The sequence below is a fragment of the Equus caballus genome, chromosome 7 (assembly GCF_041296265.1).
Source record: "Equus caballus isolate H_3958 breed thoroughbred chromosome 7, TB-T2T, whole genome shotgun sequence".
NCBI lineage: Eukaryota > Metazoa > Chordata > Mammalia > Perissodactyla > Equidae > Equus > Equus caballus.
Window position 1 is genome coordinate 17,555,739 of NC_091690.1, and position 12,317 is coordinate 17,568,055.

The following is a 12,317-nucleotide window of genomic DNA, read 5'->3' on the forward strand; positions in this document are numbered from 1 at the left end:
GTTTGCAAACCACCGGTGCAGGTGACGGGAGGAAGCCAAACGGTTTCAGCCTGGACATGATGCAATGAGATTTCTGAAATAGTAAAGTGAATCTGGTCTTTAGGCTCAAATGAAACCTCACTTCTCAACTCACATCTCAGCTCTGTCTCTCACCAGCCATGTGCCCTTGGGCAAGTGACCTATCTGCTGTCCCAGAGACTAAAAAAACTATTTTTATAGGTTTGTCATAGGACTGATGAGATGTAAGTAGGATGCCTGATACGGGGTGAATTCTATTTGATGGAGCTATTGATACCCTTTAGTTTTATTTGGCATCGCTCTGGCTCCTGCGTACAGTAGTGAGATGATCTGGGGTAGGTGGAGGCATGGGTGGAAGCTAGGATAAGCATGCTAGTGAAAGACAATAAAAGCCTGAATTGAAACAGTGACAATAGGGATTGGAGGGGGAAGCGGACTCAGAAATATTCTGGAAATGCTCTCAAGATGGGGATTAAGCACTGGCAGCCATCACCTCTTCTTCCAGATCAAACTGAAGAACGGAGCAGAGATAAGCAGAAATAACCCAAGGTTGTCTAGAGCTGGTCTAAGGGAGGGAGACGACTATAGCCTAGGGCAGAGAACAGCCAGAGCCCCAGTGGAGGGCATGCTGGAGAACAGCTTTCAAAATCCGCCCCTACCTCTCCCCTTCACTGCATGGGGACAGTTACTACCTGTCCTTTTAACAACTACCCAGAGTGTCGAGAAGTTAATAAAAAGGTTCAGGCTGTCCACCCTCCCCTTCCAAGCTCCTAGGGCCAATGGGCTACAACTTAACGAACCTGCCTCCCCCTTCTTCTAGAGCAGCTGATGAGAAAGCCATGGTCATAGAATAGCCTGATGGAGGGGCACCCAACAATAGCAATCAACAGTGGTTCTCTGGTACTCAAAGATTCTCCAAGCTGGGGTTCATCTCCTCCCTTCTAATTAAAGTCACCTGGAGAGCCTCAGACCCGGGCATGGCCATTGGCTCCTCCCCAGTACATAAGGGGACACGTACGAGAACGCTCATCACAGCACTGTTTGTGGAGGCTGGGAGTTGGCAGCTACCTGGTCTCCGCCACTGGAGGACCATGGAACCACAGAATACTTTGTAGCAGGTAATTAGAAACAACAGGCTAGATCAGTGGTTCTCAACCACGGGTGATTTTGTCCCCCAGGAAACATTTGACAATGTCTGGAGAGATTGTTGACTGTCACAACTCAGAGGTGAGGTGGCGGGGTGAGTGCTATACTGGCATTGAGTGGGAGAGGCCAGGGATGCTGCCACATCCTACAATGTACAAGACAGCCCCCCCCCAACAAAGAATTATTTGGCCCAAAATGTCAATAAGGCTGAGATTGAGAAACACTAGACTAGATGAATAAAGCAACATGAGCAAAAGACATAGTGCGGAACAGAATTTTTTTTTAAAAAAGAGATGCGGTCTATTATAAAATTCCTATTTGGAATTAGGGATTCATTCAGCCAATCATCTGATGTTCATTGTGTATCTATTCCAAAGCAGGCGCTGTGCTTGGTGGAGTCTACCACTGTGACCAAAACTAGACAGGATTACTCACCTCCCAGAGTCTAGGAGAACCGGCAGATACTAATTAAAATAATCTCACAAATAAAAGGGGGAAGGGAGGAGACATTTTGGAGACTGGTAGGATCTCAAGTTCCCCAATCTCCCACTTGCACAGGCCACATATTTGCTTACATAACACTACAGAACACTACCCTTCAGCAGGGCTCCACACCAGCTTAGGATTGTGCTGTGCACAGTAGATGTTTGTTCAATGAACAGATGAAGGCTGTAGATTCAAACACCACTAACTGACTCCTTCAAAAACTTCTGGGCTGTAACCTTTGAAATGAGGAAACTGAACTGAATGGAGGAACCAAAGGACCAGGCCCTTTGTTGGACAATAACAAGGAGTTCGTGTGTAGATTGACCGACTACTGTTGCTCACTCCTCCTCAAGCCCATGCTCCCCTCACACCAAGCTACTTGCAGTTCCTTGAGCAAACCACGCTCTGGCACCTCCAAGCCTGGACTGCCCTTCCTCACCTAGTCCACCTGGAAAACTCTTATTCGTGCTTCAAATTCCTGATCACCTTCTCTGCTGAGCTCCCTAACCCCACCTCACCCCGGTGGACTTGATCTCTGCCCTCCTTCGTGCCATCTGTACTTTGTGCTCATCTCTACAGCACTTACTATAATTTCTTTCCATAATTTGATTATGAGCTCTCTTGGGAACAGGAACTAAATCCTATTCATCTTTATAGTCCAGAGACTAGTCTAGAATGTAGAACATCATAGATGCTCAAGGTTTGGTGAAATGAAAGAATGAATGAATGAACACATGTCCTGCACTGTGCTACAAAAAGAATGGGATAAAATCTATGCCCTCAAAAAGCTTACCATCTATTTGATGGGAAAAGGATAAATATGTGGAATAATAATTAAAGATTTTTGCTAGAGATATAAACTTGATATTCATTATAAGGAATATGCCTTTTTTTCATGTATGAATTAGAGTATATGTGTTAGGATGTAAACTGCCAGATGGTATACAATTAAATAAATATCCTCAGGTACTCCTGGAAACCCATATCCTCCTATTACAGTATTTGTTATTTGAGTTGATAGCAATAAATGACAAAAGCCGAAATTACAAGCAGAGCCCACTGGGAAACATACAATGCTCGTTATCATGAATGCCTGGCACACAGTGAGTGCTCAATAAACTTTTATTGAATGAGTGATCTGATATTCTTAATCAGAGAAAAGTTATCTGTCCACTAGTGAGGTGGGTAAATGAGGAGTTGGGGTTACCTAGACTATATCCTTCTCATAATGAAAACAGAACCAGCTCCAGCCCAAAACTTGTCCCCTGTATTTAGTATCCAGTTGCCAGAAGGGCTATTCTTGCCCCATTTTGGTAAAAGGAGTAGAAAAGAGTTGTGTGCTAACAAACTATCCCTCTGTATCCTATCCAAGTGGTGATAACATATTCACTCACGAACCTCCCTCCGTCCCCCAGGGTTCCCTGGCCACAGCTGGGGATGCTTGGAGAGAAGCTCAAATTTTGGAGATGAATTTTAACCTTGAGAGTTTAAAATACTGAGTAAAGGAATACTGGATATATGGTAAACTGCACTTTTCTGATTGTTGGGTCAGACAAGGAGAAACCACAAATCAGAATCCAAGTGTCTGGATGGTTGCCAGAGGTAGGATTGAAAACCTTAATGAACAAGAGTTCTGCCAACTGAAAAAAAGCCCCAACTCAAGACCCTTGAAATAAAGATCAAGAAAGGGAAGAGTGCAGGGAGTGTAGCAGACTGGAAAGGAAGCCCCAAGAAGCTTTGTCATCCCTCATTCATTTATCCATTTATGTGCTAAGGGTTATGGGAGATACAAAAATGAAACAGCCTTGATTCCTGCGGTTAAGGACTCCATCCATCAGGAATGTAAGATGCCTACAAATAGCTCTCACACAGCGAAGAAAGTAAAAACCCAAAAGGGAGGTACCAAAAAAGTGTGTTCAGAGACAGAAGTCTCATATAGGAAGCTGTTAGATACTTCTGACAAACATACCAGGATTTTGACAATATTAGAACATCCAGAGAAAAAAAAATCATTGCCAATCCTTGTTACATCTTGCTAAACTGATATCTGCTATTGTCTGTGCCATCATGAGGGCCTCTGGCATCTTCTGGAGCAACACCACATCTTCCCATCACCCAGGAGTGGATAGCTTTTGCTGGGTGACAACTATCCTGTGCAGAGTAGGACCGTGAGCCAGGCTGTCTGCCCACTCCTGTGTAGGCAGCCACTTAATTCTCACAATAGCCCTACAAAGTAGGCACTGTTATTATCTCCATTTTACAAATAAGTAAACTAGTCACAGAGAAGTTAAGTGACTTGCCCAAGGTCACCCATCTGGTAAGTGGGACAGGCAGGATTTGAACCCAGAATCAGTGCCCTTTGCTATTACACTATACTGCCTCCAGCTGAGATCTTGTGGTTAAATTTATCAGGACATATACAGCTGGATGATACCAGGTGATTTTTGGCCAACTTTCCCCTTTAAACACATCCATCTATTTAACACTCTATTTATTCATATGACAAAAATGCATATACCAGTTATTGATCTAACCTTGAAAATGGAGTGGCTTTTCAGGACATGGTTTTCACAACCTTTAAAGGGAAATTCGTTTTGTTAACCTGAAGAAAAAAAAAAGAATCAAATGCCGTTTCACGAGGCGCCAGTGGCCAGCAGGGGTTAAGGTGCACTTTAGACTGCGGTTTGCAGGCACCACCCCTTGTAGGTCATCTCATGGTCTTGGGCAAATCGCTTAGCCTTCTTTGTTACTCCGTCTGCAAAGTGGGTGTAACAACGGTGTTGTCTCATAAAGTGGTAAGGATTAGATGATGATATCCTCACAAATTGCTAAACACAGTAGTTGACACAGTGATGCTCAATAAATGTTGGCTTTCATAATTTAGGTCCTGGGTTACCTGTATTTTCAGAATGCAAGTCCTCCAGTAACCACAGAAATGCTTTCCCAGTCTCAGAGTCGCTGCCAATCCCTTAAGCACATTTCTCTCTATTTCCCACAGAGCACAGTGACACCAGAAGCAGGATCCTGGACCCGAGCCCCGGGGATGGCCCTGTCGCCTCACTCAGGCCCGAGAAGGAGGCAGGCTCTGGACTACGTCCGGGCGGCACCACGAACTTAACCCAGATTTCTCACTTGGGTGAACTCATCTGTGAGTGGAGGATCACCAGCCCTGTCTGACGGGCTCGGCAGCAAAGAAATGCGGGCGCCGGCACCAGGAAGAGGCGCTCACTCACCTGCCAAGCCCGAGGGTGGGCACCCCACCTTCACAGCATCCCTGGGGACTTGGTCCCCTCCCCGCTGGGAGGCCACCGGGGAGCGACCTAACATTGCCCACAGGGTGAATTTCCCCCAAATCCTCTGAAATACATCCCCACGATTTCTAAGAGGGAGCCGAGGGAGGAACAGGAAGCACTGCATAAAGCCAGGTAGAGAGCAACATCCTGGTGCACATGTTGAGTCGCCCGAACCGGCTCCAAAGTCTGTGCCGCCGCCGCCTTTCCCCCGCTCCCGGGCCGCGTGTCTCCGCGGCCACGTGCGCCCGGGTCCCCAGGCGGCAGCGCCCGGGCGCTCCCCGCCGCTCCCGCCGCCTCCTGCACTCACCAGGTGAAGAGTTTGCCTTTTATCCTGCACAGCAGGCTGGGGGGCGCGCCCGCCGCTCCCGGCGCGTACGGCTGCGGCCCGCCCGGGCCCGCCGGCGCGGGGGCCTCCATGGGGAGCCGTGCGATCCCCCGCGCCCGGAACCCCCCGAAGTGCCGGGGCCCGGAAGACGGGAGGCGGCGCCTCTGCCGGCGGGGGCTCGGCTCGGGCCCTGCGCCCGCGCGCCCGCGCTCGCTCGCGTCCCTCTTGCTCCTCGGCCGGGCTCCTGCCGCCGCAAATCATTAACTGTCAAGCCCCTGGGGCCAGACAATACATTTGCAGATTACAACCTGGCACCTCCGGAGAGGCAAGAGGAGAAAGGGCACTTCTTTTTTTCGCCTTGGCGGTTGAGCCTCAGCGTTGGGCGATACCCAATATGCATTTCAGGTTTTTATGGTTCCTTGTTTAAATCAGCAAATGAGGTGATACGAGGTAATGCCAGCGTGTCCTAATCTAAGAAGCAGTTAGGTTTAACTGCCTGAACTTTGCTAACTGGAAAGGGCCGGCTGACCCTCCCCTTGACCTCCCAGTCTCTCTCCTCCTGACGTTTATAAGAGATTTCCCATCTAAAAGAACTGAAGACGCTTTATTACTGTGTTTCTTTTCCTTGCAAAACACGAGCAAAATCTTAAAAGGATCCTGGAAACGTGTCTTTGTGGTGTGTCTCCTTCCTCATGGGCGTGGTCGGTTGGCCCTTCAGTAGTCAGTTGTCTCGGAGGTGCCAGCGAAGGGGACGGTGCCAACCCCTGGCGCTCAGCCAGGATGCACTGGGCCTGGGCCACATCTTTCGATGCTTCTGCGCACCAAGGAGGGACTAGGAACCGGGGTGGAAAAGTTCCTGACTCTCACTGGCAGGAGGACATCAATGGGTCTGGTAGAGCCCCTGCCTCCAGAAAGGAGGCGATCAGGAAAACAAAAGAAAAGGTGTTGGGACCATTTTTTTTCCTGACCACCTCCTTCCCTGGGCAAGGGGTAGGGCGGGGAGGGGGACAGAGGGGTCGGTGAGGAAGGAGAAAAATACTTTAGTTCCCCCCCTTTATCCGCGATTTCGCTTTCTGGGGTTTCAGTAACCCACAGGTCAACGGTGATCTGAAAATATTAAATGGAAAATTCCAGAAGTGAACAGTTCGTAAGTTAAATCCCTCCCCGCCCCCCTCGTCCGCCCCCGCCCCCCCCCGTCCTCCCGCCCCCTGCCCCCCCTGTTGGGTCCTGACCTAGACGTGAATCATCCCTTTGTCCAGTGTATCCATGCTTGCTACCCTCCCGTTAGTCACTTAGTAGCTCTCTTGGATGTCGGATGACTGTCCCAGTATGGCAAGGCTTGGGTTCAAGTAACTGATTTTACTAAGAATGACCCCAAAGCAAAAGAGTAGTGATGCTGGCAATTCGAATATGCCAAAGAGAAGTTGTAAAGTGCTTTCTTTAAGTGAAAAAGGTGAAAGTTCTCGACTGAATAAGGAAAGAAGAAAACCATATGCTGAAGTTACTAAGATCTATGGCAACTTTTACTACAGTATATTGTTATAATAGTTCTATTTTTTTATTGTTGTTAATCTCTTACTGTGCCTAATTTATAGATTAAACTTTATCATAGGTATGTATGTGTAGGAAAAAACAGTATTTGTAGGGTCTGGTACTATCCGTGGTTTTAGGCATCCACTGGGAGTCTTGGAACATGTCCCCTGAGGAGATAAGGGAGGGACCATGGTAAATGGAAATTCAAACGGGCTGGCAGTTCTGGGAGAAGAGTCAAAGAGAGAAGATAGATTTTGAAAAATGGAATATAGTTTTAGGAACCCAAGTTTAGCAGGTACCGGAACCCCAAAGTTTAGGTGAAATGATTTTTTTTAATTGTTGAAGTGAGATGGGGAAAATACTGAAAACTAAGAACAAGGTCATCCTTAGAGGCATGACTGAATATTATGCTACAACCACATCATGAGACACTATGAGGACATTCAAGAGAATAGAAAAGAGCTATAGTTGAACTTTGAAGGATTTTCTCTAGCTATCTTTGAGTGAAAAAAATAAGATGCAGAGAAGTGCCTTTAATGTGATCTCTTTTTTTTTTTTTTTTTTGAGGAAGATTAGCCCTGAGCTAACATCTGCTGCCAATCCTCCTCTTTTTGCTGAGGAAGGCTGGCCCTGAGCTAACATCCGTGCCCATCTTGCTCTACTTTATATGTGGGACGCCTACCACAGCGTGGCTTGTCAAGCGGTGCCAAGTCCTCACCCGGGATCTGCACTGGCGAACTCCAGGCCCCCAAAGCTGAACGTGCGAACTTAACTACTGCGCCACCAGGCAGGCCCGTGATCTCATTTTTGTAAAGCAAACAGCACATTAAACCTTGTACATTGACAATGTTGAATTTTACCTGAGCCCTGTGCCCCTGAAAAATAGTGATGGTTAAGAAACCTCCCACCCTTCTGTGCTCTTAGAAGTGGCATGTTGCAAAGAAACCGTTGCCCACATGACTTAGGTAAGACCCAGAGATGCTCCCTTTTTCATCTATGAAAAGGCCAGACAAAGACCCTCCAAGTTCCCATCCTTTGCCTCATAAATGATTGACTGAACTGCTTGTCCCCCTGACCAATTGGAACAAAAGGCTCGTTAACCAAACTGGTTAACTTCCTCTTCTTCCTCTAGGCCTGGGAACTTTCACCCACCTCAGCCTGAGCCCATGTGACCCCTCCCACCCCCACCTTAACAGGTCCATTCCTGAGAATATGCTTGCCTCAGGGTAAAACATTCTCTGATCTACCATCCATTCCAGCCACCCTTTCATCCACTTTCCCCCAGACAGGGAAGAGTTCCCCTCCTCCTATTGCAATAACCCCCACCCGCTTGCAATAATTCTTTCAAATAAAGAATTACCTAAATCAGATTTGGTTTTTATTTGACAATATGTATATGGTTATGTGAGCATGGAGAAAAGTGTAGGATACATGTCAACACAAGTGACCTTAAAAAAGTTAAAGGATGCAGAAAGAAATAGAAAAAGAAAACAGCACTTAAAAATACGCTCCAGCATGTACGATACAGTCCCTTTTATACAAATGTGTGTTCTGTATAAATATGTGAGAGTAAAAGATGGATTTAGATACTATGGCAGGCTGAATAATGTCCCCCTGAAATAATACCCAGTTCCAAATCCCTAGAGCCCGAGAATGCTGCTTATATAGCAAAAAGGACTTTGCGGAGGTGATTAAATTATGTGTTTTGAGATAAGGAGATTATCCTAAATTACCTGGGAGGCCATAATGTAATCACAAGTGTCCTTATAAAAGGGAAGCAGAGGGAGATTTACGCAGAAGAGCAGGTGATACGATGATGGAAGCAGAGATTGGAGTGATGCCCTTTGAAGACGGAGGAAGCGCCACAAACCAAGGATTAAAGGCGGCCCCGAGAAGCTCAGAGCCTCGAGAAGGAAGTAGCCCTGACAACTTAAGCCTTAACTGCAGCCCAATAAAACTGATTTCAGACTTCTGACCCCCAGAACTGTAAGAGAAGAAATTTGTGTTGTTTTAAGCCGCTAAGTTGGTGATCGTTGGTTATAGCAGCCACGGGAAATAAATGCAGATGTATATACACTATCTTGTAGAGATCGTAATATACTGTCAAGTGAAAAAAGCAAGTTGCAGAGTTGCAAAATAATTGTATAATAGGATTCCATTTTAGTAAAAGCCACCAATTTAGTCGCTAAATATCTTTATATATACATATACATCTATATATGCATATATTTATGCTTGCTTGTCCTTACATGAGCAAGAAGAAGGGTGTGGGAGAATACACACCAGGCTATTGATATTGGTTTAAGTCATGAGAGCGGTGGGGTCAGGGGTGAGGAGAGGGAATAAGGGAGGAGAAATTGTGCTTTGTGTTCTTAACTATGGGCATATACTACTTCTGTAATTTGAAAAATATTCAATTAAGACGTTTTTCAATACGTCACATTAATCCTAATTTAAAACATGTTAGGTTTAACATATCACCCCCACAGGGAAATGGGGCCAGGAAATATAGCCAACCACTAATGTGGATTCTAAAGTTATGGACAGGGGCCGGCTCCGTGGCTGAGTGGTTAAGTTCCTGCGCTCTGCTGTGGCGGCCCAGGGTTCGGATCCTGGGCACGGACATGGCACCGCTCGTCAGGCCAAGTTGAGGCGGCGTCCCACATGCCACAACTAGAAGGACCCACAACGAAGAATACACAACTATGTACCCGGGGGCTTTGGGGAGAAAAAGGAAAAAAATAAAATCTTCAAAAAAAAAAAGATATACAACTGTGTACAGGGGGGGTTGGGGAGATAAAGCAGAAAAAAAGAAAAGAAAAAGATTGGCAACAGTTGTCAGCCCAGGTGCCAATCTTTAAAAATAAACAAATAACTTTAAAAAATAAATAAATAAACAAATAAATAAAGTTATGGACAAAGTTCTATGTGTTTTCTAAACAGAAAATCCTCCTTAGAGAGAAGCAACAGTAGTACTGCTCTAGCATGGCTGCACAATGAGCTCATCCCCTCACTGAGGGTTATTGATCAGTCTACGTTATTTTGGTATCAGGATTAAAATACATTGCTCTATGGGCACCAATCCACAAGTTTTTTCAAGGAAATTTACTGAAAAAGAATTATTTAGGTGTTGGAGGTTTTGCACGAAATAACCGTCCTTTTTCAAGTACTAAAAAACACCTACCCTTATTGAGCACCTTCTGTGTGCCAGATACTTTATATACACTTTCAATCCTGTTCCAGTTGTCTACTGTATGTATCAGATCACCCCAAATCTCAGTGGCTTTAAACAATAATCATTTTATTATCTCTTGCGGTTTCTGTGGGTCAAAACTTTAAGAAGCTCTGGGCCGGGCGGTTCTTGCTCAAGGTCTTTCATGCAGTTGGTCAGAGGTAGCTGACGCTAGAAGGCAGAGGCATGGGGGGTGGGGAGGTGTTAGGACTGGAGCATCTGGGGGCTGATCAGCAACCCCCTCTCCTCTTAGTTCCATGTGGTCTCTTGTCGTGGGCTAATCTGGGCTTTCTCACGGCCTGGCGACTTTAGGGAAGTTGGTCTGCTTACATGGCAGCTGGTTTTCCCCCCAAGCAAGTGTCCTAAGAGAAAAAGGTCAAAACATTGTGGATGTCCTCCAGCCACAGACCGCCATGAACATATATGCTGTTAAACAAGTTGAATTTATTACTCCTTGCAGCAAGGGAGAACAAATCCCACGGGAGAACCATTGGATGATTCAGTAAGAATGTTAGAAAGAACCTCTTATAGGATTTGGGCTTTGGCTGAGTGATTTGAGGCAAAGTCTAAGGAAGAAGGGATTGATTTACTGTGGATTGAATGCTGTCAGATTGGATACAATTCTAGCTGGTATCTCAATAAATCTTATGTAGATGGAGGGCAGACTAGGGTGAGAATAAATCGGCAATTGGTAAAGAAGTAGCAGTCACTCATTTTGACCAAGAGAGAAGGAGAGTTGGTATTTTGTGGGTGGCACAGTGACCTTGTTTTTGTGCTTAGACAAAATTATGAACTGGCCTTGCTTTGTCTCATTTTATCATGGTCTCAGAGTAATCTTGTCTGAGGATGGTACTCTGTGAAATTGTTTATGCCCAATAAAAGAAAACTATGGCTTAGCTGTGTGTGCCAGGCCAGCTTCCAAATGTTAAAAGACTGCTTACTTCCCCCCTCAGTATCTCCTTTCATGACCTAGCCTCAGAAGTCACATAGCAGGATCTTTACCACAATCACAAGCCCATCCAGACACAAAGGGAAGGAACATAGACACTGTTATGGACTGAATGTTTGTGTCGCTCCAAATTTTGTACGTTGAAATCTAATTCCCAATGTGATGGTATTTGGAGGTGATAATTAGGACATTTGGGAGATAATTAAGTCATGAGAGTGGAGTCCTTATAGAGGCCTGAGAGCTAGCTCCCTCTTTTTTTGCCAAATGAGGACACAATGAGGAGTCAGCAGTCTGCAGCCCAGAAGAGGGTTCTGACCAGAACCTGATCACGCCAGTACATGGTCCTTGGACTTCCAGCTTCCAGAACTGTGAGAAATAGATATTTGTTGGTGAAGGCACACAGTCTGTAATAATATGTTTGTGTTTTTTTTCCCAAGGAAGATTAGCCCTGAGCTAACATCTGCCAACCCTCCTCTTTTTGCTGAGGAAGACTGGCCCTGAGCCAACATCCCATCTTCCTCTACTTTATATGTGGGACACCTACCACAGCATGGCTTGATGAGCTGTGCCATGTCCACGCCCAGGATCTGAACTGTTAAAACCCTGGGCTGCCAACATGGAGAGCGTGAACTTAACCACTCGGCCACGGGGTCGGCCCTCAGATGTTGGTTTTAACTTTCAGTCAAAAAAATAAATAAGTTTTGGGGATCTAATGTACAGCATGGTGACAATAGTTAACAATACTGAATTGTAAATTTACAATTCACTAAGAGAATAGATCTTAAATGTTCTCACCACAAAAAAAGAAGGTAACAATATGAGGTGATGGATGTGTTAACTAACCTTAATGTGGTCATTGTTTTACGAGATATACGTGTATCAAATTATCACATTGTACACTTTAAATTTGCACGATGTTGTCAATTTTATCTCAGTAAAGCTGGAGGGAAAAAAAAACCTTATTTTAAAAGATCCTGTTTGTAGCATCCTATTAAATATGCATATTGCCACTACACTTAAGACTCGCAAAGTCAAATAGCTTCCTTGTTCCAGCTAAGCCTCCTTATTTTCTCTTTCAGAGGTGTTCTAAGAATCTTGGTGTCCACCTGTCTTGGATTTGAATTGCCAAAAGTGCACAAGCTACCAAAAATGAACATGTCAGAATTATTTGTCATTAAACAGAGTGAGTCAATAATACTGTGTGCTTAGATGGCAACTTTGAAGAATTCACATTATTACCATTATCTTATTATAGGGCAAATTGTAAATCAATCAACCGAGTATTGGTTGAATACAAATTATGTGCAGACCACAGTTCTGGATATGATCAGCAAT

The 12,317-nt window shown here is 45.2% G+C and overlaps 1 protein-coding gene across 3 annotated transcripts in view; it reads right to left on the reverse strand.

The window, feature by feature from the left end:
- Positions 1 to 5,522, reverse strand: part of SLC35F2 (solute carrier family 35 member F2) — a 49,801-nt gene extending 44,279 nt beyond the window's left edge. Inside the window, exon 1 of one of the 3 annotated variants that reach the window (XM_023644744.2) lies at positions 5,251 to 5,522. In XM_023644744.2, coding sequence (XP_023500512.1) covers positions 5,251 to 5,360 — 110 coding nt within the window. In that variant the 5' untranslated portion in view covers positions 5,361 to 5,522. Of the gene's footprint in view, positions 1 to 4,184; positions 4,738 to 5,250 lie in introns of those variants that run through there. The other 2 variants (XM_070273580.1, XM_070273578.1) reach the window with 2 other exon arrangements.
- Positions 5,523 to 12,317: the final 6,795 nt, after the last annotated feature.